This window comes from Miniopterus schreibersii, assembly GCF_964146895.1.
Source record: "Miniopterus schreibersii genome assembly, chromosome: 1".
NCBI lineage: Eukaryota > Metazoa > Chordata > Mammalia > Chiroptera > Miniopteridae > Miniopterus > Miniopterus schreibersii.
In genome coordinates, this window is record NC_138101.1 from 59678705 (window position 1) to 59705111 (window position 26407).

General features: G+C 35.9%; 1 protein-coding gene across 6 annotated transcripts in view; it reads left to right on the top strand.

The window, feature by feature from the left end:
- RAP1GDS1 (Rap1 GTPase-GDP dissociation stimulator 1) overlaps positions 1-26407 on the top strand; it is a 130790-nt gene that overhangs the window by 4453 nt on the left and 99930 nt on the right. For all 6 annotated transcript variants that reach the window (XM_081138942.1, XM_081138936.1, XM_081138937.1 and 3 more), the window contains exon 2: positions 14675-14782. In XM_081138942.1, coding sequence (XP_080995068.1) covers positions 14675-14782 — 108 coding nt within the window. The remainder of the gene's footprint in view (positions 1-14674; positions 14783-26407) is intronic.

The following is a 26407-nucleotide window of genomic DNA, read 5'->3' on the forward strand; positions in this document are numbered from 1 at the left end:
TAAATTACCATAGATTTCTTTAACATTTTAAGGATGTTGCACTTTACATGGAAAGATACAAGCTGTTTTCTTTCCAGAGAATAATTTGTAATCTCACCATAGTGCCTCACATTTCTTTCACATGTCTTTGACTTAGTATGGTAACTTTTATTTTTGCAATTATCTGTCATGCAGAGCGAGTTTAGGAATGGCTTTATAATTTGACATGACATTTTGCATAAAGGATATCTTTACTGGTGAATGGTTTTATCCCTTTTTATTTACTAATTAGTCTTAGTAAATTTGGAATTTCTCTGGTTATATGTATGTCTCTAATACTCTTAATTCTTGGAGTTTTTTTCTCTGTAAATATGTATTTAGCAATATAGATGTGTTTTTTTCCCTTGTGTTTTTAAGTCCAAGAGTGGTTTCATGTATAAATAATAAAAAATAGTACTTTTACTTGCACTTTGCAAGTCAAAGTAGAGTGATAAAATATTTCTGTAAGCTGGTAATCACTAAAATTAATTTTTTAAAAAGAGCATAGATGACACATTGACTGGTTCAATAATTTTCTTATGTTGGCATTATATTTTGTATATGCCCATTTTTTTCATATGGGAGAAAGGCTAAAATCTCTATCCTTGGAGAGTCCTATTCTGAAATCTCTAATACAATTATTTGGAAAGCGATAATATCCTTAATTCATTTTGAGAACCATAGAGTTTTAACTTGCACAGTGGAATGTTGGAACTTCTAGCTGCCTTTGAAGAAGTATTGTGATTGCTCTCTCCAGAGATTCCAGACCACCTGAATTTGAACTTGGTTGTTCTGGAGTTATTGGTGTCACCACAGTAGCCATGAGAATTACCTAATTTTAATATCCACTCATAGTGGTCAGGAAGACACACACACACATCTGGGCTGTATCTTTGTATCTAGTAGATTATTAGACATCTCTACATGCATAATTAATTCAAACTCATTGAGCTAAAAACTGAATTATTGTGTAATTTTTAATAATTATAACCAGAGGTATGCTGGTTAATATTTAACCCAAAGCACTTCTTCAAAAATCTCATTTGTGGTGGTGATTGATTTCCTGTGAATGCGTAGTTGGGAAGAGATGAGATGAGATGCAGCATTCCATTACATAGAATATAATATAGGCATAACCTCATGAGCACAGATAAAAGTAAAATGTAATAAAATAATTAGTAATGAGTTTTGAGTAATGGCTGTTATAATAACTGCCTCACAAAGTTTCTGAAAACTTAGTAATCATATCTCATGGGCTGGTATAAGGGGGTCCCCAGTAAGTACACCATTGGATTAATAATTACCGCTTATTACTATTAAGAATTATTGATATCAGTTATATTTAGCTTTATTGTTTTTAATATTTTTAAATTTTAACTTTATTCCTGTCAACAATTCTATGAAGTGGATGACACTATCCTCATTTTACTGACTCAGAGGATGAAATAATTTATTCAAGGGGGTGCAACTCAGTCTCTAAAGTCCTGTTTAAGAGCGTGGTTCTCAAACTTCAGGTTGCATAAAAATCACCTGGAGAGCTCACTGGGAAAAAAATTTATTGGGCCCACCCTCAGACATTCTGATTCAGTAGGTGTGGGGTGAGTCAATAATTTGTGTTGTCAAGACATTCCCAGATATTGCTGCACTTTGAATGGCACCACCCACTGTGGAGAGGAAGTATGCAAACCTTTTACATAAGACCAGATGATAAGCATTTTAGGCTTTCTGCAGGCCAAGAGGCAAGATCAAAGATATTACATAGATAAAATAGAGACTATCCACAAGTTTTTTTATTGCTGAAATTCAAAATATAACATTAATTGAACACAAAGACTAAAATTCTTTTTCTGAGATTGCATCTTACTTAATTGGGATTCAGAGTTCCCCTAGCATCAACATTGATTGCAGATTTTACTTGTTAACGCAGATTGTAATGTGATTTTATGAACTTTGTCTTTGAAATATGTTTTCACACAGGTAAGTATTGCTATTAGTCCACAGGCATATGATTTTAATGAGCATATTAATTACATGGAAGGCATTTATATAATTCTTTTAGGTACTTCTCTTACTATTTGCCCTTTAGTATGCTATTACATTACAGATTAATCATTTCCAATTGAAAGTTAAGTAGAAGTTCCTTAATTGCATACTTAAATGCATTTAGATATATGGAAGTTTCTTTGGCACTTTAAATGAGGTTTGAAAAATACTGCTGGGACTGTAGTGGAGCTTTCAAAATACGTCTGTTGCAAACTTGTAAAAACATGGATATCTTGTCTTGCTTTAAGTTTTGATGGCACAAAAAATCTATAAAGCAGATTGATTATTATTTGTGATTCAAACAATGTTGTCAAAATGACTTAACATAGTCTGAGTTTCCCATACAAGCACTGTTTTGCCTTGACTTTCAGGTCAAATTCTAGGAAATATTATCAAATCCGCTACAAAATCTCATTCCCAAAGCCATTCATTGTTTGATAATAATGGTTGAGGCTTTTTTTATTTTTCAGAAATTTTAATCTCCCCCTTAAGCTCAAATCACAGTAAAACTCTACATCTAAGCCATTAAACTGCTGAGTGGTAAGGAAAGTCAGGACATTCAGCTTCTTTTTCTTAGTCAAAGTGCACAGAATTGACGATAGTTGTATCTTGAGTGTGAATTAAGTTGATACTACCAGTTGGATAATACATGATAGTTTAAAATATTTTATGCCTGCTGATGAATAATATAATGAAGGACCATAGGCTTTAAACACCTGATGTTTTTCACAAGCTTTGTAAGTTTATTCAGCTGAGCCTTTTTCTGTTCCTCTCATACTTACCATCATCAGTTGTAACATATCTTAGCAGATTCCACTTCAGGTTTTCCTAATGATATTTTCTCAACTTTGAAAATATTTTTGCGTATTGTTGTTCTATGCAGGCTGTTTATATAGAGGGTAATTCTTCAGTCACTTCATGCTCAGCATTGACTTATCAAAAATAACAACACTAAGCAATATCATGCATATCTGTAAGCTCGTCAAAAACCAAGAAACCTCTCAAAATCAATATTTCTTTGGTTGCTATAGTTAAAATACAATTTAATTAACTCACCATAAGTAAGCACCTTTTCTTGCTTGGCTAACAAAGGAGCCACACAAAAACTTACTTTGTAGCTTCATTTTCTTTTCTTTTTTAAAATTTATCTTTATTGTTGAGAGTATTACAGGTGTTCCATTCCCCCCCCCCCCCCAATGACCCTCTCCACTTCGCTTCCATCCCCTCTCCAGGCCTTCACCCCGTTATTAACTGTTTCTATGGGTTATGCATGTATGCATATAACTTCTTTGGCTAATCTCTTCCCACCCTCCACCCCCCTTCCCTCTTTCCTCTGAAATATGATCGTCTTTTGCATGCGTCAGTGTCTCTGGATCTATTTAGTTCCTCAGATTCTTTTGTTCATTAGCTTCTTCTTACAGCTTTTCCTGTAGTGTTGGTCTGGTGGTGATGAACTCCTTTAGCTTTTTCTTATCTGTGAAGCTCTTTATCTGACCTTCAATTCTAAATGATAGCTTTGCTGGGTAGAGCAGTCTCGGTTGTAGTTCTGTGTTTTTCATCACTTTGAATATTTCTTGTCACTCTCTTCTGGCTTGCAAGGTTTCTGTTGAGAAATCAGCTGACAGTCGTATGGGTGCTCCCTTGTAGGTAACTAACTGCTTTTCTCTTGCAGCTTTTAAGAGTCTCTCTTTGTCTTTAACCTTTGTCATTTTAATTATGATGTTTCTTGCTGTGGGCCTCTTTGGGTTCCTCTTGTTTGGGGCCCTCTGTGCTTCCTGGACTTGTAAGTCTATTTCTTTTCCCAGGTAGGGGAAGTTTTCTGTAATTATTTTTTCAAATAGGTTTTCAATTCCTTGGTCTCTTTCTTCCCCTTCTGGCACCCCAATAATATGAATGTTGAACCTCTTGAAGTTGTCCCAGAGGCTCCTTCTACTATCTTTGTATTTGTGGATTCTTTTTTCTTTTTGCTCTTCTGATTGGGTGTTTTTTGTTTCCTCATGTTCCAAATTGCTGACTTGATTCTCAATGTTCTCTGCTCTACTGTTGATTCCATGTAAAGTATTCATTTCATTTTGTGTAGCCTTCATTTCAAATTGGTACTTTATTATGTTATCGATTTTCTCAGTTATTCCCCTAATAGTCTGCTTAAATATCCTGATAAACAAAATTCTGAACTCTCTGTTAGCTTGCTTAGATCTATTTCATTTAGTTCCTCTTCTAGAGATTTCTTCTGTTCTTTCCTTTATGACATGTTTCTTTGCCTCCACATTTTGGCTACTTCCTGGTGTTTGTTTCTATGTATTACGTAGAGCTGCTGTGTCTCCTGGAATTTGTAGAGTGGTTTTGTGTAGTAGGTGTCCTGTAGGGTCCAGTGGCTCAGCCTCCCCAGTCACCTGAGCTGGGCCTTCTAGGTGCTCCCCTGTGTGGGCTGTGTGCACTGTCCTGCTGTAGTTGAGCCTTGGTTGCTGTTGGCGTCCCTGGGAGGAATTGACTCCCAGGCCAGTCAGCTGTGAGGACCAGCTGCTACTACAGCCAAAGAGCTGCTGTGCTGGAGACACCTCTGTGGAGCAGGATTTACTTCAGTGGAGCTTTGGTGTTCACCAAGTGCACCCCTTGAGTGTCACTCGTGGATGTGGTAGGGCTGTAATCCAGGGTGATTGAGTCTGACCACCAGGTGCACTGTCTCTGGGGCCTCCCGGGAGGTGCAAAGTCAGCCTGTGCCAGTGCCTTGCCCAGGGCCCCCCAGCATGAGCTACACAGCGAACCGTAGTTGGCTGCTACTTGTGCTGGGCTTGGAGGTGCCCAGGAGAGGCCAAGCTATGAGCCAGTGCAGGCTGCTGCTAGTGCCAGGCCTGGGGCCACTTATCAAGCTGTATGGGGCCTGCTGCTGCTTGTTTGAGAGATTTTAGGAAAGTCCTAAGCATGAGGCCCGAGAGGCCACTTGGAAATGGCCTGGATGAGCTGCAGGTGGGAGGGGCGGGGCCTCTGGGAATCACCAGGCGGGGCGAAAGGTGTGAGTCAGGTGCTGGCGATTCAAACATGGCGCCTGCCTGCCGGTTGTATGCACGGAGGGCTTGCCAAAGGAGCTACGGCCTCTGCCTGGGAGAAAGCTGCCCCTCTACCTCTCACCCGGATTTAGGCAGGTTAGTTCCTCCCCAAGTGTTCCAGGTTCCTTTCAAGCTCCTGCCTGGCGCTGGGTCTCAGAGGGAGCGCCTCTGAGTGCGTCCTGTGCTGGCCCTTTAAGAGGAGCTGCTGGGGCTCCCGCAGCCTCCGTGACCCTCAGAGACAGTCCCCGCTGGTTTCACAGCCTGAAGTTATGGGGACGTCTCTTCCTGGTCCTGGAGCCCTGGGCTGGGGGCCTGCTGTGGGTCTGGGACCCCTCGATCCTCTGGGAAACCTCCGCCGCTGAGATTCCCTCTCGTGGTCTCGATGCTCCTTCAGTTCCCTGGTTGTGGGGCTTCTGTTCCGCCAGATTTCAGGGGGCTCTGAGTGATGGTGGTTCTGTGTTTTAGTTGTCATTTTGATGTGGTTGCAGGAGGCGGCGGGTGCAGCTGCTACCTACGCCGCTATCTTGTTTCTCCTCTCCTCTTTTTCTTTTTGTGAAGACATTCTGCTGTGATGAAATACTTTGTTTATATTTTCTAATTTCTCTGATGAGTACTTTTCTTTGAGCTGTGAGTATGATGAATGCTTAGTCTAGTAATGTAGCTGTATGTTGTATTTTTCTAGCATAACTATAGTTTGCATGATATAGTGGTTTTCATCTAATTCAATAATAAAATAATCCATATGCCACTTTAAATTCATGAAATTTGAAGTAACACTTTGTTTTGACGTCATGGTGAAAGTGAAATGTTGTGGTATGACAGTGCTACATGGTACTCAAAACACTGTGTCACTGCAATTTGTAAAGCATCAAGCAGCAGTATACAGCTGCAAGAGTGCCACGTATGATTTCTTTCTCTACTCAGCTGTCATCATAATGTGGACACAGGTATAGACAATACGTGAAGGAATGATTGCATGATTTAATTTTCACAATAATTTCTTAGGTTTAGAATAAATGAGTTATTTTTCAAAAAGTAATGTAGGTTCAATTTTACCACAGTTTCAAATAAAATTAACTCCTTAGTAATTCAAAAGCTATTAGAGAAATCTCAGCAACAACTGTAAAATCAAATACCTCCAAGAGCCAGATAGATAGAGTATTAATAAGTGATATATATGACGTATGGTCATCAATCATCTTTACACTGAATTTTCAATTGGCCAGAATGATAAAAGAAATCAAAAGATAGAGGATAGCCCTGTATGGTGTGTCCCAGTTGGTTGGGCGTCATCCGGTCCACCAAAAGGTTGCTGGTTCGGTTCCCTGGTCAGGGCACATGCCTGGGATGTGGGCTAGATCCCCGGTAGGGGGCATGCAGGAGGCAGCAGATCGATGTTCCGCTCTCACATTTATGTTTCTCTTTCTCCCTTTCCCTTCCTCTCTCTCTAAAAGTCAATAAAAGTATTTAAAAAATAGAGAGAGAGAATAGAATCTCTGTCTTCCATAATTTACTTGTGTAGTATATATAACCTTTGGCAAGTCACTTAAGCTCTTTAAATCTCCATTTCATGTATATCCTTAAGATATTATTATTATTGAATGAGAACCATGGAATAGATTTCAAATAAAAATGGAAGGTAGGAAGGTAGAGGGGTCCTGTTTCATAGGGAATTAATATAAATTATAATAAGGAAGCCTTCAAGCTTAGTTACCTAATAAAGACTTATCAGCTCCAAAACCAAGGTTTGTTTTATTTTTCTTTTCTTTTTTTCTTTTAGCCCTCGAGCATTAAATATACTTTTAAGGGAAAATGATGACGTGGCATTTTAAAAAGTCATCAAAGTACAGGGCTGCTGGATTGTTTGTTGAGAATGCTATTTTATTACATATTAGAAAGTATTTCTTAACGTAAGAATGATAAATTTAAATAATTACATAAAAAGTATATAAAATCCTATGATTTTAAATTATTTAAAAAATTTATTTAAAAATTTATATAAAAATAATTATATAACATTTATAAAATAATTTTAAATATCTAGGGAGTTCCCTAATTTATAGGTGGTTTTGTGTTTCAGAGTCAGAAAACACAAACCAGGAATCATTTTATTTTAACAAGAAATTTGTCATATTAAAAACTATTTTCTTTAATTCTTCTGAAAAATACTCCCCTTTGACAGTTTAACTCCAGTAGAAAAGATGAGTCTGATCATTAGAAAAAAGCAAAACTTTATTGGTATATTTGTCCTCCACAGAAATACAAATGTTTGTCTTTAGAGTTATAAGGTATTTGGCTTCAAAAACAAAATTATTTAGAACAAAGACAGAACATTTACATGAGCTGATTAACTTAATTTCCCTTTGATTGTAAGAATGCATTTTTGGGGAGGGTAGTGTTAAGCTCCAAAAAAGACTAGCTGTCCACTGTGCTACACTTCCTGGCTTTTATATGGTTTGTACATAGTGCAGTCAGGTCAGAAACGTAAGATGACCATGTTAGGCATTACAGAAAGTGAAAAAATAAGTAGTGCAGGTAGTCACATTTTCTGCTTTTTAAAAGCTTCACTTCTAACTGGTAGATGAAGAGTAATATAAAAGAAATGAATACTAGATACAGATAAGGCCCTAATTCTCGAAAGAGACACTGACGCCTAAGAATTTAAATGAGAGGATAGATTGTATTCAGCTTTCTAGCACCTAATACAGCTTCTCCGAAATATATGTGCTCACTACTCATAATGACCTGGAAATTTTCCCTAGAATTCATTTACTTAATCAATTAAACACTTACTGAAAGCTAGAGTATGTACTCAGCACTGTACCACCCTTGAGATACAATGCAGAGAGCTCTCCCTGGTACATTTCATTGTGTTCTTTTGGGGTTTTTTTTGGTAACCAGTTGTTAGCTAGTACAATTATCTAACATGGCTGGGTTATAAATTCATTCTTGAAGAGCTTACATCTATATAAAGCAAGATACAGGTAGTCCTTGCTTTGCATAGTTCTGATAATGCATGAGATTTGCATGAGTTTTATTTAAGATGGTATTATGCAAACTGCCTATTTAGTGGAAAGATCTGGACTTTGAAGACACACATGTCTGGATTTATCCCAACTTTGGCACTTATCTTTCTGGGTAAGTTATTCAGCTTCTGAATTCAACTCTCATCTATTAAAATACCTGTAATAACAATACCTGTTTCACAAGGTAGTTGTAAATATTGCATAAAATAATATCCATTTAAATTTTTAAAATTTATTTCAGAGAAAGGGGGAGAGAGAGAGAAACATCGATTTGTTGTTCCACTTATTTATGCATTCATTGGTTGATTCTTGTATGTGCCTTAACCAGAGATTGAACCCGAAACCTTGGCATATCGGGACAACTCTCTAACCAACTGAGCTACCCTGCCAGGGCTATCCATATAAATTTTAATTTCTATTTCCAAAGCTGAAAGTACAGTCATTTTTGGGAAACATTATTTTGTATTGAGGGTTAAAACCAATAAAAAAAAAAAAAGGGTATAGTGCTAATTGTATTATTTGAACCAAACCATGTAGTGAGTAAGAAGTTATTGTAGCAGATTATATTTTCCAGAGATTGCCACAAGAAATGTCTCTTGCCCCACGTATTCTTTTAGAATTTGGTATTCCCCACAGAGAGTTGGGGAGTTCACTTCCTGTTGGATTTGAGCATGCTTGTGACTGGTAACCAATAGAATGCTGCAGAAGTGATACTGTGTGCTTTTTTAGGCTCAGTCTTAAAAGGCAGTGCTGCTTCCACCTTGTCTGTTGGAACACTGGCCTGCTTGCAGCGCTAAGTCTGAGACCCTGAGGCTGCCATGCTGTGAGGAAACCAAGCCATGTGGAGAGGCTTAAGATCTCAGGTGGTCAGTCCTAGCTGTCAAGTTCTTCCAGGGCCGTCACCAGACATGTGAGTGAATGAACTATCAGATGGTTCAGATGATGCCAGCCTCAGCCATTGACTCTCTCCCAGAGACACCCTTCAACTTTGAGACTGCATCGAGGCTCCAGACCTGGTGGAGCAGAGAGAAGCCATCCTCAGCGGGCCCTTTGTGAATTCCTGGTTCAGAGAATCTAAGCTCAATAAAATGGCTTTTGTTTTATGTCAGTAAGTTTGGGGTGGTTTGTTATGTAACAATAATAGTTGGAACAGTTATAAAACAAAGATACATTGCTTCAGTAAGAAACAGATTACAGTGGAACCTCCATTCTCTAACTTAATCCATTTCAGAAGGCTGTTCCAGAAGTGATTTGTTCGAAAACCAAATCATTTTTTCCCATTAGAAATAATGTAAATTGAATTAATCTGTCCCAGACTGCCCCCCCAAATGATTGTTTTCACCTTTCTTGTATATAGTACATGTCTAATATACTGTTTAATCTTTTAAGTAAACACTTTTTTTCTTAAGTTTATCGAACCACCCACTATTAGCTTTAAATGAATCACTTTCAGCACTCATTCTAGGGGTGTTTTTCAGGAGATCAGCATGGGGCATCTTCGCTTTTTGACATATCATTGCCTCTGAAATGCTGTCAATGGCTAACTGCTTTTCCTTTACGCAAATCAGCACAGTTTTTCTATCTCTTCAATTGTCTGTGATCCTTGTTTCTTTCACACTCTTAGCAACATTAGCACTTTTGATGGCCTCTTTATGCTTTAAAATTGTGCTAATCTATTTTGCCAGCAACAAAAGCATTCTCTCCTTTGAAGTATCAGTATGAAAGGGCTGTCAGATTGAAAACTGAAGTTTGGTTCCACAACTGAGACGTTTTTTTCTGTGAACAACTTGGTCAAGATGGGAGACTTTCCAGAACCGAGGTTTGACTATTATTAAAACTCATCAAGCCCGGCTGGCATGGCTCATTGGTTGAGCGTTGACCTATGATCCAGAAGATTGTGGCTCCATTCCTGGTCGGCACATGCCTGGGTTGTGGGCTTGATACCCAGCAGGGGGTGTGCAGGAGGCAGCTGATCAATGACTCTCTCATTGATGTTTCTGTCTCTCTCTCTCCCTCTCTCTCTCCCTCTCTCTTCCTCTCTCTTCCTCTCTCTGAAATCAATAAAGATATACATCATAGTGGGAATTATCTGCTAAATAAATGTTAACTGAGTTTGTCTTTCATTTCAAATGAAAATAGCCTAACAGCTTTCTGCAAATGAGAAATTTATTTCTTGATTCAGTCAGTTAATTTAACAAATGTTTACTGGATACCTCCTGTGCATCAAGTGATAGGTATAGTGCAATGACTATGCAGTATACATCTGAGAGGATGTGTTTGAAGACCCCCAGTGGATACCTGACACTGAGGATAGTACTGAACCCTGTCTATACTGTGTTTTCCCTATATATACATATCTATGATAAAGTTTAATTTATAAGTTAGGCACATACAACAATAACTAATAATAAAGTAGAACAATTATAACAATATACTCTTAATAGAAGTTATGTGAATATAGTCTCTATCAAAATATCTTAATGTACTATACTCACCTTTTCATTTAAAGGAAGCACTATGGCTTCTCTTTGGCACATACGAATTTCCAGCATCACTATTCTTGCACTTTGAGACCATTAATAAGTAAAATAGTGGTTCCTTGAAACAAGCTCTGCAATACTATGACAGTCGATCTGATAACCAAGACCGGGTACCAAGTGACTAATGGATGGGGAGCATACAGCATGGATAGCTGGACAAAGGGATGATTCACATCCGGGATGGTGCTGAGTAGGGAGGCACAAGATTTCATCATGCTGCTCAGAACAGGGCACAATTTAAAACTTATGGGTGATGTATTTTTGAAATTGCTGTTGAATATTTTCTGGACTGCGGTTTACCGCAGGTAACTGAAACTTTGAAAAGTGAAACATATTAAAAATTAAACAAAAAATATTAGAAATTGTGAATAGTGCTGTGAAGGTTGAATGCAGTGAGATAATGACCCTGAAGGGTTAATGAAGAGGAGACTTAGACTAGGCAAAGATGGTTTCTGGGGTGGTGACATGTAGGCTGAGACCTGATGAGGAAGGAATAACAAGCAAGGAGCACTGGGGATGGGATAAAGGAAAGGAAAAAATTTTAAAAAGACCCAGGTGCCAATATGGGTAGTATTAAATAAGTCTTAACTGCTTTTATTATTATTGACTGATAGTTTTGATGAATTACTATAATTTGACTAACATTATAAGTCTTTTTTCTCAGTGTTGTGGTAGTTACTTTTATTTTAATAATATGAACTTAGGTCCTGGCTAGGTAGCTCAGTTGATCAGAGCATTGTCCCAGTGTGCAAAGGTTGTGGGTCCAATCCATGGTCAGGGCACATACAAGAAGCAACCAATGAATGTATAAATAAATGGAACAACAAATCAGTGCTTCCCTTTCTCTCTTTCTCTTCCCCTCCCTCCTCCCTCCCTCCCTCCCTCTCTCCCCTCCCTTTCCTCTCTCTCTAAAATGAATAAATATGAACTTAGATATTATATACTATTTATATTTTATTTTAGAAAAATCAACTTACTATCCAGTTAATAAGATTAAACAAGTATATCTGAGATGTAATGCTCTATAACTTTTTAGTTTATAGAAGAGATACTTTTAGATATAGTGTTCTTGTTCTTTAGGAAAAAATCAGTTTCTCAAAACTAGCTCCTTCTAAGGAAATAAATATTAACCATGATTGTGAATGATTTTTAATAAAGTGTAGTTTTAGGTTTACTAGATTAGTCACTGGTTATAGTAGAGCATGTTAGTGTTATTTCATGTACATTTTTAAAGCTACTTTTCCTGGTTTGACATGGAAAATAAATTATTTCTCATTTTATAACAGAAGATTCCATCACATTTTTAGAATTGTCATGAGCTGGCAGTCCACGAAAGTCTATTAAAATGTATACCTTACTTTGAAGTAAGAAAATACCTGAAATTCTAATAGAGCAGCATCCTCAATATCCTATTAGGGTGTCTATGAAATCAAAACTCTTTGCATAATGCAATCAAGACATCTTTGTCTTTTTCCTGTGTTGACATTTGCACTGATAATGGCAGTTGTGGGTAAAAAAACAGCTGATGCTTTAATCTGTGAATCAGGGTAGTAGTAGTACCAAAATGTACCAGTAGTTATGGTATTCTTCACCATCACATTCTTGAAGTAAAAAGTACCAGTTTCATTTAAGAATGTCCATAACAAAGCAGGAAAATAGTCTTTAAAAAAAAACCTCAGCCTTTGTGTACACACAAAAAATTCTACTTGATGAAATGGGAAAGACATATAAAATACTTGAATTACATTACAAAGCCTGGTCATTATTTTGAAGGGAAGCACTTGTATAACTGAGTTGTGAGCTGACCAAGGTACTTTTTTTCATGGAATAACACTTTTTATTTGAAAGAACCGACAAACTGGTTTTTCATATTTAGCAGACATTTTCTCACAAATGAATTTGCCATTTAAGGGAAACAACTGACCAACTGACCGTATTTTTTGCCAGTGATAAAGTTGGAGTTTTTAAGAAAAAACTAGAATTTTGGAAAACCTTTATCACCTTGAGCTTGACAGGTTCCCAGTACTTAAGAAGTCTTTTAATAAGGTTAATGATATTGACAAATGTGGTATTTTTAAATAGTACAGTAAAATGTATCAATATTTGAAAGGTATGCATAACTCTCACCTAATTTTTTTAATGACCAAATGCATTGATGGTAAATAACTTGCATGCATAAGAGATTCAAAGTGCAAGAAACCAATGGGATTTCAATGTAAGAGTTGGAGACATTCATTAATATTGTTTCAATATGAGTGTTGTAAACTTTCATTAATATTGTTTCAGATTTCACATGGCAACTAACCTTTAGAAAACTACCACCTATGTTTTGGTGTGGTATCAAAGAATATCCATAATTATCTGAAAAGACCATTAGAATACTCCTCCTGTTTTTCAACTAAGTATATGTGCGATAAGGCTGAATTTTCTTCATCTATTCAACCAAAACAACAAATTACAAAAGATAGGGAATCTTTTGTAATTATAGAAGCAGATATGAGAATCCACTATGTTCTATTATGGCAGGCATTTTGTAGATTTGTAAAATAAATACTATCCTTTTCAGTTTTGTGTATATATACAATGATATATTACTCAGCCATAAGAAAAGATGAAATACTGCCATTTGCAACAACATGGATGGATCTTGAGAATTTCATGCTAAGTGGAATAAGAATAACCATATAATTTTACTCATGTTGGATATAAAACTGAAGGCAAATGAACAAAGAAGACAGACAAATAGAAACTCATAGACACAGACAACAGCATGGTGGTTACCAGAGGGAAAGTGGGGTTGGAGAGGTAGAAACAGGTAAAAAGGGTCGAATATATGGTGATGGAAAAAGGTGTTGAACATAATGCAGTATACAGATGATGTATTATATAGAATTGTATGCTTGAAACCGATATAATTTTATTAACCAATGTCAGCCCAATAAATTTAATGAAAAAATTTTTAAATACCATCTTTTCAATAAGTTTTTTGTTTTTCAAGTATATTTTTCATTAAAATATTAATTATGTAACATAATAGTTTTATAGTTAGATTTAAATGAAGTACTAAAATCTTTAAAGGTCTCAGTTTTAATTTTTAGTATGTTAAATATCAGTAGAAATAATTGAAGTAAAAAAACCTAGTCAACCTGGCTAGGTAACTTGTGACTCAGTTGGTTATAGTGTCAATCCTGTACAACAGAAGGTTACGGGTTCGGTCCCTGATCCCGGCATGTAAGGGAGGCAGCTGATTAATGTTTTTCTTACATCGATGTTTCTCTCTCCTTTCCTCACTGAAAATCACTAAAAACATATTCTCAGTGATGATGAAAACAACAACAAAAAAACCTATTTGAGATTCTGAATAAGTTTTAGTAGTGTAGAGATTTTAATAATTTATGGTCTAGAGGAATCCAAATATAATTTAGGAGGTGAGCATACTTTTATAATCCAAAGTGTACATGTTTTGGCTTAAAGCAGTTTTATGATTTGAAGTGTGTTTGAAATGGCAGTGTTAAAGTAGGTTACATGGTTATCAAACTTTGTGCTATTTTAAGTCATAATGTTTTGAAACTTTTCTAAACCTTCATTTTTATTTTATGTCTTTAAAATACAACAGGGGAAGTGTAAAATGAAAATATTTGCAAAGCTGTAAAATTTTTGTGTGGAACTTCAGTGTTTTTTGTTTGTTTGTTTTTTGTTTTTCCATTAACCATGGCTAGTTTCTTGAACAAGCTAAATAAGGTGTAAGAATGCTGAAAAAAGATGTTTTCCAAGTTTGTTGATATCTTATATATACAGAATGAATATTTCATATTTGACTTAAATGGATAAAATTTTATTTAAAAAATTTGTAGCAATACATTGCTATTTTGGAATGTATGTAGATGTTAATTCACTATAATGAAAGCCCTTTGCATATTAGTGGTAACTGTTTGTTATGCAGCATATGATGGCCATATGTTTAGTGAGGTTTCTGATTTCTTTTTCTTTCTATAAACAGATAATCTCAGTGATACCTTGAAGAAGCTGAAGATTACAGCTGTTGAAAGAACTGAGGATAGTTTAGAAGGATGCTTGGATTGTCTGCTTCAAGCTCTGACACAAAATAGTAAGTTTCATTCTGTTTTACTCAGATGCCAAACAAAAAGATCAGTCGTCTTTCAGAAATTGGTTTGTAGTTTATCACATAATTTGCACTCACATAATTTGAATTCTTTTGAATCCTATCTCTGAATACTGAGGTTGTTTTACACGTTCCATCATCCTACCCCACATTCCCACCCCCAGGGTACTAAAAGCCAAGTTGATAGAAGAAAGGAGGAATTGATTGGTGGTGATGATGACATGAATACCATTCCCCGAGAAGCCATTATTTCATTCTTAACAGATAGTTGTTTTTCTTAACACCTACATTTGTTCTTTAAAAAATGACTGTATATGTGGGAAGACTAGGTAGGAGAAACAGAGGGAGCTTAAAAGACCTAGTATTTTAATCTGAGATCTTATGGCCACCTTTTTAATATTTTTACTTTAAAATAAAATGTATGTTTACATTTAATTGGAAAGAACCATTAGTAATCATCCAAAAGTCTCTTAAAATTGAGGTAAGATTTGATCTTTGGAGGTATGGTAAATAATACTACAGATAAACTTATACAACTCTTCATTGACAAACACATTGTATTGTTGCATTTGATATGTCATATTTCTATCCCTTAATTTCTGTATTCTTACAATGAAGAGACAGGTACAGATTGATTTTCATTTTTCCTTAATTCTGCTTGGTTGTGCTATGGTTTGTATTATACTTGTTTGTTTTTATGCCATTATCTTATCCTGGGACTAATTACGTAGCTGATAAAGAATTTAGGAGAAAGTATATATTGTTAAAAATTTCGGTTTCAAGCACTTAGAGAAGTATGTGTTATTTTCTTCTTTTTCTTTTTTAGTAAACTGGTTAAAAAATCTAAAATAATTGATTTTAGTACTCTTTAGAAAATCTAAAATAATTGATTTTAGTACTTTAAAAGCACATTTTAAAGCTAGCTTTGAAAATTCTTTTTCAGTAATTCTCTTTCTTTTGACCTTAGAAATAACAGAGAAGGCATTTAACACAAGGACTTTAATAGCATCTGGATAAGGCTCATAGTGGTAAAGAACAAGAATGGGAAAGGAGAGTCTAAGGCTGTGTTATCCATTGTAGTAGATACATGTGGCTATTTAAATCTAATAATTAAATAAAAATTAAGTTTCTTAGTCTTACTTTTCAATAGCCCTATTTGACTAGTGACTGCCTTATTAGGCATCACAGGTACAAATTGTTTTTCATGATCACAGAAAGCTCTTTTGGATAACACTGGTCTAGAGGGCTAGAAAAACCATGTGATGACCTGATTTTCACCCATGTCTATATAAGCAGATTTACTTAATCATATAATTAGTCTAGGTAAATTGAGTATTTTCTTGAAGAGTTGTTTTATTATAACTTAAAAAAAAAAAATTTATCTTATTGTTGAAAGTGTTACAGATATCCCCCCCATTTTCCCCCATTGATCCCCTCCACCCCACATTTGTGCCCCCCAAGTTCTTCACCGCACTATTGTCTGTGTCCATGGGTTATGCATGTAAGTTCTTTGATTAATCTCTCACCACCCACTCCCCCATCCCCGCCTTTCCACTGAGATTCATCAGTCTGTTCCATGCTTTTATGTCTCTGGATCTATTTTGTTCCTTAGTCTATTTTGTTTATTAGATTCCACATATGAGTGAGATCATGTAAAACTGAATCAGGAAGAAATAGAAAACCTGAAGGCTAATAACAACCGATGGAATTGAAGCAGTAATAAAAAAAAACTCCCAGCAAACAAAAGCCCTGGTCCAGATGGCTTCATAGGGGAGCTAATTCTTTAAGTTGTAGGGTTAGATAGTATTGACTTTTTATCTGGAAGATCTATCCAGTGAAGTCAGTGGGGTGCTAAAGTGGATGACTATGACTGTATTGCTGTGGTTGATCTCTCCCTTAAAGTCCTTAAGGTTATTATTGATAGATCCTTATTTATTTCCATTTTAATTCTTTATGCCTATGTTTCTCTCTCTCATTATTACAGCAATCCTTTTCATATTTCCAGCAATGCAGATTTGGTGGTGATGAACTCCTTTAGCCTTTTTTTGACTGGGAAGCTCGCTATTTCACCATCTATTTTGAATGATAGCCTTGCTGGATAGAGTAGTCTTGGTTTCAGATCCTTGTTTTGCATTACCTTGAATACTTCATGCCATTCTCTTCTGGCCTGTAGAGTTGCTGATGAGAAGTCAGCTCATAGCCTTATGGGAGCTCCTTTGTAGGTAACAGATTGCTTTTCTCTTGCTGCCTTTAAGATTCTTTCTTTCTCTTGAATTCTTGGTATTTTAATTATGATATATCTGGGCCTGGACCTCTTTGGATTCTTTTTGCTTGGGACCTGTGCCTCCTGAACTTGTTGACTTTTTCCTTGACCAGGTTAGGGAAGTTTTCTGCCATTATTTCTTCAAACAGTTTCTCTAACCCTTGCTTACTTTTGACCTCCTCTGGCACTCCAATGATGTAAATATTGTTAGTTTTCATGTTGTCCCACAGTTCCTTAGACTGTCCTCCTTTTTTTGTTTTTTCCTTTTGGATCTCTGATTGAGTGATTTTTTTCTACCCTATGTTCTAATTCCCTGATCTGATCCTCAGCTTCCTCTAATCTTCTGTTTACTCCTTCCAATGTATTCTTTATTTCTGCTATGTCATTCTTAATTTCCTTCATAGTTTCCATATTTTTTTCCATGCTGTTGAGCATCCTTACAATCACTATTCTGAACTCTATATCTGATAGATTGTTTATCTCTATTTCATTTAGCTCTTTTTCTGGAGACTTCTTTTGTTCTTTTGTTTGGGGCTTGTTTTTCTGTCTTCCCATTTTGGCTGCCTATTTGGGTTTTTTTTTGTATTAGGTAGGCCTGCTAGGACTCGCAGTCTTTTTGGAAGGTCTCTGGTGCAAGCCAGTGTCAGACACTGTTTGTGACTGGTCTTGAGTACCCTGTTTGGAACTATCAGCCACCCTTGGCTTGAGGTTCCCTCTTTTGGAGCTGGGTGTGTTTGTGTACAACCAAGATGCCCACCAAAGTCTGCTTTTCCAAGGTTCGGGTCCAGAAGCAGATCAGGCAAAGACTCAAAGCACTCTCAAGTCTGCCTCTGCCTGCAGGCTGATTAATCTGATTTTCTTAATGAGCCTCAGGCTGTAGAAATTTCATGGGGTGGGGCCAAAGGTTGTCCAGCAGGGTGGGGCAATTGCTTCCCCCTCAGGCAAACGCTTCTTGGAAGGTAAATGTCTGCCTCTGTAGTATGGGGGAATGACTTGGCACAGGAATCCAGAGGGGTGCCCTCTGAGCTCTGTCTCCAGAGCCTACACCCTAGGTTCTCCTCACACAGCTCCATTCCACTCTGCCCTCCCTCTGCTGGAGCCCAAGGTGAATGGCTGTACACAAAACTTTGTGCATTGGCTCTTTAAGGCGGTGCCTGCATTTCTAGCCATCTCTTCCTGACAGACAGAAACCCAGCTGCTTTTCACAGCCAGATGTTATCTGGTGCTCTTGGCTGGGAAGCCCAGCTTGGGGTTTAGGCCCCAGAGTCCTCAGTGGGAACCCCTCACAACTGAGATATCCTTCTGGACCTTTAGCTACTGCATGTGGGAGCTCAGCCAACCCTCTCACGCCTCTGCACTTCCAACCAGTCTCTATGTGGTCTCCACTTTTCCTCCTTGGTTATGAGGCTGCTCTCCAGCTCATCTTCAGTTGCAGTTGATTATTCAGGATGGTTTTTCTATATTCCAGTTTGGTGTTGTGAGTGTGTCAGTGTAACTTCCACTCAGTTCACCGCCATCTTTAATCTCCCTAACCTTTTGTTTTTAATCGCTCAGTTTTTTCTCTATGTTAGAAAAAAGTAGAATGATCTAAATGGATCATTCGTTCAGGAACTGAAGGGCATGGAGGCGATGTCATTAGTTAGGTGTGGAGGGTTGCTAAGTCCTCTCCTGGCAAGATTGATAGAGAGATGAAAAGAAATGAAAAAAGGAAGCAAAAGTTTATAACTTTTTAAAGAGCAGAGTCAAGAAATACTGAGAATTATATAATTGTTGGATTAAATTTCAGTCCCATTACAGACTTATTCATGGAACCTATTTATTGAAAATGGTCTTGAACTTGTATATCATCAAATATTAAGGCCAAATAGCCACAAGGTATTAATAAAAACAATAAACTCTACCATTATGACTATTGACTCCTCAGAAGGAACAAAAGTAATATTTTTTTTAAGAATCTATATCAAAATTTATGTCCTCACATCTAAGACTGACACAAAAGAATTTGACATAGGAAGAAGGAGTTATGCAGATGTCCTGTTTTTGACTTGAGTGACATCAATCATTGCTTGAGCATGTACTGTGTACTGAGCACTGGACTTGGCACTATATCTGTTATTTAATCTTTCCTATAACTCTTGAGGAGGTACTATCATCATCATTTAAAAGGTAAGGAAACAGACCCTGTAATGTTACTTGCTTTGCTTTGGCAGAATCAGAGTTTGGATTGAAACTCTTTGTTTACAAAATTAAAAATTACGTTCTGTGTAAAGTGCCACTTTTTGCTGAGTTTATAGAATGTGACATTGTTTCCAGAAGCTAGGTTTTAAAACATGCTGTGCCTTAAATATTTGCTTTTTTAAAAAATTTCAAATTGTTATATTTGAAGAGAAGGATGATATATAAACCTTTTCCCCCTTGAGCTATAGACTGATATATTTAATTTATAAGTCTTTATTGATATATTTTATAAAATTAGCATCTGGCTTTTAAACAAGAAAAGGTAAAAATACCAGTAAGATGTTTATTTTCTACAGTGTTGTTACTTCCCTGAATAAAGTGATTATTCAATTGCTACTGTCCTCTTAAAGGTAAAATTATAAAACATACAACTTAAGTGAAACTGTAGTTACTTTTTTTAAACACAGACCTTCTAGTTTCATAATTCTTCCTTAGTGTCAGATGTTTTAACTAAAAATATCACTGCACCAGCATTGCACCTGATCAAGAAAGAATGGTTTTTCCATTTTGTCCAAGTATAAGATGGTAGTGTATGTAATGGGAATCTAAACTTAAAAGTTCTTTTTTATAATCTACTAACCTGTCATTAGAAAGGACAGTTCTGAAAGGAAAGAAATTATGCTTTTAAAATTTACACTGTTGGAAATTTAGTATATTTGAATTGTACATTACAAATGATTATAATCTGAAATTAGAATTTTTACTTTGATGTATGACTTCAGAATGGTTTTCTTTTTTTTGCTTTGTTTTGGTAACATTAAATACAGTGTATGTGTCAGAATCTTAAGTGATAAGAGTTAGAAAATTTGAATACTTACTAGATTTTATGGAAAACATTTTGTTTAAGCAAGCATTTTATGCAACTCTCTGATCTAAATTAATATAGAAACATTTATTTTCTTACATAAATACTTCAGATCTCAGTTTTAAAATGTTTTTAGTAAATATGTGAAGGCTACCGGCCAAGAAATCAGCTTCTGTTTATTCTGGTCTCTTGATTCAGATTAGTTAGAAGATTCTCAATAAATGCTTGCTGAATTGTAGTATGTTTACTCTATTTCATACTTACTTGAAAATTAAAACAATATGCCACCTATTTTCATCTCTAAACATTAACATAGGAATTGTCTTTAGAGAGTATGACATCTGAATTACCTTAAAAGACAAACTATCATAAATCAAATGCCCAGAGACAAGAAAAATTAACAGTGCATTCATTATAAAAAATCTGTTCCATAATAAGAACATGGGGACCGTGTTACATTGCTGGGGGACCAAAAAACAATGCCAGTGTGATAACCAACACAGCTTTAAATTCTTTTCCTGCAGGATTAGGCTGTTTTCCTCTGTGTCATTGCCTCCATTTACCTTTGTACTTTATAGTTAATTGCCTGATGACAATTCCTATTTCATACAAGAGTCACGTAATTGTTTATTTTCTGTAGAACAACCCTGTGAGATAGTACATTTGTCTTAAAGAAAAAAGCATTTATTATCTAGTTTCACATTCGTAATTTTATATCATAGTACTCATCTACCTCTTGAATTCTTAGGTTATTTCTTAGCTCTTATATTGACTTTTGTCTCCCTACTAGGCTATAATCCTAAGCATACCAAATTATGTACACAAGTTGCTAATGTAGATTATCCTGTGAATCGTCTAAGAGTAGGAACTTTCTTTTGTCATTTGCTTTAGTTTACTTTGTGTCTTCAATATTTCTAAACAGATTTACTGTCAGGTACCAAAATTATTTCTTAAATAGGGGAATTTAAAACTTATAATCAACTGTTTTTCAATTGCTATGTTCAGTCTGCAATCACTAAACGTGAAAGATTGCTGCTGTTTTAGCAGAAATGAAAAATTATTTTCTTAATTCTTTCATAGTAATACCTAGATTTCACTTTTTTCCTCTAAGTTATCAAATATACCACGAAATGACAATGTTTCCTTTGCAAGCTAATTCCGTATGTTGTTTACGTCCTTCACATATTATGTGGCTCTTTTAGTTATTGCATTTATTGTCCATGAGGACTTATGACTGGTGCTAATCATAAATTACCAAAGGATCAGTTTTTCCTAAATAAATACAGGAGTAGGCAAAAGTATGTTTACAGTTCATATGGAAAAGACATGCAGGTTATGCTTATTACAGTAGCTTTATTAACTCTATTTCATGTACTCACAACTGTAAACCTACTTTTGCCCATCCCTTATAGTATTTGAAGAATAGAGGAGACTAGAGAAAATTATCAAATAAAAAGATATTGGCAATTCTTGATGAACTGAGACTACTGGATTGCCATAGAATAGTGACAGCCATGCAAATCTGAATTTTCCCACATATTGGCTAAAAATTCATACAGATCAACAAAGAGATCAAATAAAACCAACTAATTATAACCTATTCCTCCAGCATAAGTAGGAGACAGACTAGGAACTACAGATTATTTGAGAAAGCAATAAATAATACGGATATAGCCTACTCAGCTTCAGAGTCCATTTTGAGAATGTTAGTGAAGACTGCAGAGACTAACAAGGAAAAGGTGAGAGGGGAATGGGTTGAACCAGGAGCCCGGGGTGATAGTACACAATTAAAATTGCCTTCAGAAAGAAAAAGTCCTCCTTTGGTGGGAAAATACTAAGATCTGGTTTTAGATTCTATTAGGACACTGGCTATTGGGAAATCAAAAGGAGGAGACTTAAAAAGAACACAGGATCCTAGGAAACAGATCAGGAAAGTGCCACTTTGGGGGATGAAATTGTTTTCCTTTATAGAGTTGTTGGTGAAGGGAAAGCAGGAAGCAAGAGGGGGAAATTAAGTGTTCTGTAGAAATAAGAAAACTGTAAAATAACTCGCTTTGGTTTAAGTTCAAAGGAGGGAGCTTTCAAACTAAGAAACCTAGATATTCATCCCAAATTTTTACTTTTACTTCATACAACTTTTATTGCTAGTTAAGAAAAATAAAGACTATGCACTGAATAAGAAATTCCACATGATAAACATACAAAGGTGCTACAAGGAACAAAGCAGAAAATGAGAATCAAAACATTTTAGCTATTAAAAGTTTTCCTCCTAAACCAACCATGAAGCATTTATCAGTAATAGATCATTATGGCCTATATTAAACATCCGTAAGCTTTGCAGATACGAGAAAAAGAAACCCTCAAGTAAGAAAATCAGAAACTTGGGACCCAAGTGGACAAATACCGGGAAGATGTGGACTAAGACTTGACTAGAAGAAATTGAAGAAAAAACAGGATTATTTTAGAAATTAAGACTACATTACAAAGTACCAAGGAAGAATAGAGGTAATTGGAAACTTAGTAACACTGAAGAAAATAGGCAGAACAGTGAGCAAATCACTGAAATAAATGATAGGCAAAAAAAGCCAGCGTACATGCAGTTGAATTGGAGTTCTTTAGGAGGAAACAAAGCAAAGCAATGAAACAGCTAATATTTAAAACTATGCATTTCTCTGAAGTAAAGAAAGACCAGAATCTACCTGTTGAAAGGGCCTACCGTGTACCTGCCAAAATTGACCTGGAATGGTCAACTCAGACAAAAAATCTAATAAAACATAGGTTTAAAGGTAAAAATAAGTAGAAAGGAAAAATGCTCAGGGGTCTCCATTCAAAAAGATCAAGTAAAAGGAGAGAAAATCAGATTGGCATCAGACTTTTCAACAGCAGTATATTAAAGCAATTCAATCTTGGAGCAGTATTTTCAGAAAACTCAAAGAATAAGAAATTTTACATTAAAAAAAAAAAAAGAAAGAAAGAAATTTTACATTGAGCCAAAGTGCTCATTAAGTATCAGGACTATAAAATACACTGTTAAATAGGGAAGCACCCAGGGAACAGTATACTCATTAGCCTTCCAGACGAATCTGCTAAACTCATGGTGTCCAGTACAACCTCCATTCTCTTACATTGGCTGTTTAGCATATGAAGTTAGGTACGCTCTAAGTGTAAAATACATACTAGATTTCAGAGACTAAGTACCAAAAAAAGTAAAATATCTCATTAACAGTTTTTAAAACATTGGTGACATATAACATCTCATTTTTTAAATTTTGTAAATTATTTATAAATGCTTGGTTTCTTCTGTTGTGGGCAGTGGCTGATCAAAGTAGGTTTAAGAGTTGGGCCAGCCAGTATAATATGGAAAATGCAGCTTAGAAACAAAATCATCATCAATTAAATGTGATTGGGTTATTCAGTATATAGGAGAGGACATTTAAAATAATGAATAGAGCCCGGCCGGGCGTGGCTCAGCGGTTGAGCATCGACCTAGGATCCAGGCGATCGGGGTTCGATTCCCGGTCAGGGTACGTGCTCGGGTTGTGGGCTCAATCAATGACTCTCTCATTATTGATGTTTCTGTCTCTCTATCCCTCTCCTTTCATCTCTCTGAAATCAATAAAGATATATTAAAAAAAAAAATGAATAGAGAGCAGGCAGACAGCTCTGGTGGGGGGCTGTTGGGTGTAGAGGGATTGAGCAAAAGAAATAAAACTCATGGTCATGGACAACAGTGTGGGGAAGAGGAGGGTATGGGGAGATAAATGATGATGGAAACAAAATAAAGGGAAGAAAAAAATAGTGAACCTTAAGTTTATTGTTCTAGGGTTAGATTCTAAGGAAGAAGCAGTATATAGGCTCCAAGGTATATTCTGTGTATTTAATGAAAATCATAAAGAAGAAGAGTATATATCCAAATATATTCATATCCAGGAGTTTGTAGAAAAGGGATCAGGAAATGCTTGAATCTGATTGGAAGAGTGAAAAAGAACATCTGTAACCCTCTCACAGGCCATGAAATTAATAGCAGAAGCAAGAATATAACTGTGATACTGGGTTGCTCTCTGACATGCTCTCATGTGCAGTCTCCAGAAGGAGATAAGCCTCTATTTGTATTTGTAGCTTGTGATCGGAGCATTGGCAGAGGATCTAGGTTTTCTGATATTAGCTGATGTTACTGTTTCTGCTTAAGTTTGCTAAATTTGAAAAACTTATGTTTCTAACAGTAAAATAAGTAAGAGAAATGTGATTTGAATTGGTGCTATATGCTAAATATAATCTAGCATCTTCAATATTTATAGTACCAGTACTGACTTACTGTCACTAAAGAATATACTTTAAATTATTATTGAGCGAGAAATGATGGGTATGTGTTGCTGTGTCTTCCTAACTTTCTTTTTCAACAGAATTCCATGTAACTGAATCTGTAGCTAGCTGTGGGTCTTTTGTGGCCATATACTTGATTGATGTTAACTGTTTATCTAATCAAATAAGCCCTAATCCAATGCTCTGTATGTGTCCAAGAATATGAGACATGCAAATTGGACTTTTTTTTTTTTAATCCTCACGCGAGGATATTTTTTCCATTGCTCTTCAGAGAGAGTGGAAGGGGTGGAGGCTAAGAGAGCAACATTGATGTAAGAGAGACACATTGATTGGTTGCGTCCTGCATGTGCCCCAACTGGGACCAGGAATTGCGCCTGCAACTGAGGTTCATTAGCTGGAATTGAACCCGGCGGGACCCTTCAGTCCACAGGCCAGCACTCTAACCACTGAGCCAAACCGGCCAGGGCCAAATTGGACTTTTAATTGGCATAACAAATTGGAATTGAATTAATATTAATATTAGTATCTGAATGAGAATTATATGTTTTTGATAGAAAGGTATAATTTGATATTTAAAGGAAAATGTCATAAATAATAAATTGATTAAATTAACCTGTTTTCAGTGTCTTTGCTGTGATTATAGATGTTTGAACCTGATATTAAAGGTATGAGCAGTATCACACTCCTCATCATCTTGTATTACACTTGACAGTTCGTGATGATTGTGTTTCCTCTAGAAAGCTTTCTTACATGGTCTGAGTGCTCTCACTTCTACCTCTTGTAATTCAGATTTCCTGAGTACTCATTTTGTATTATAAAATAAATATTAAAGTTTCACCATTAGGTAGATTTCAGAATCTACAAAAGAGACATTTGGGGGGAAAATAAAAATTCAATAAATTGTTTTTCCTAATAGAAGCTTCTATATAAAATAATGTGTATTCTTCTTATTGCTATAATTATTTGATTTTATTAAGCTCAATAATTTCTTTTGATACATAGTATAAGATGAGGACCTAATTTTATTTTATTTTTTAGACAGTTAATTTTCCCAGCACCATGTATCATTTCACCTATTCCTTACTGGTTGATGATGCTCCTTTTGTCATATAGTAACTACTTAATATAATTGGGCATGTTTGGGGGTTTTATTTCATTACATTAATCTATTACTGTGTTATAACCATACTGTTTTAATTGTGGTAGTTTTATGGAGGAAGTTTTTCTTTATAAATCTATCTTTAAAAAAATTTTTTTTCATGGGTTTGTTATAGCAGAGAAGTTTTGGAAATACTTGGTCATATTGCTGAAAAATCCTATTGGAATTGCAATAAGCTATAAGTTCATTTGGAAAGAACCAAAAACTTCTCAATATTTTGTCTGTCAACCTAAGAACATGTATTTTAGCTTTTTCTATTCAAGTCTTCTTTTTATGCCTCAATAAGATTGTACCACCTCCTGAACTCACATATTAGTTAAAATAAAAATTTAGCTAGTTGTTTTGGGTTTTGAAATCAGAACATATAAAAGTGATATTTTTGTTTCTTCTTTTCCTTGTGACTATAGTTGACTTACTGTGTTGGCTTTAGCTTCTGGCACAATAGTAAATAACAGTGATATGAGTAGTATCTTATTTTAGTTTCTGATATTAATCGCAGCCCTTCTAATTCCTTTCTTTTTTTAAAATATGTCTTTATTGATTTCAGAGAGAGGAAGGGAGAGGGAAAGAGTTAGAAACATCAATGATGAGAGAGTCATTGGCCAGCTGCCTCCTGCACACCCCCTACTGGGGGTTGAGCATGCAACCAGGGCATGTGCCCTGACCTGGAAACAAACTGCTATCTCCTGGATCATAGGTCGATGCTCAACCGCTGAGCCACGCCAGCTGGGCAGCCCTTCTGATTCTTTACCCATCAGTATAAGACCTCTTAATTAATGTAAAAATCCTTTTTTGTGTTAAGAAAATAGTCTTAAGTAATGA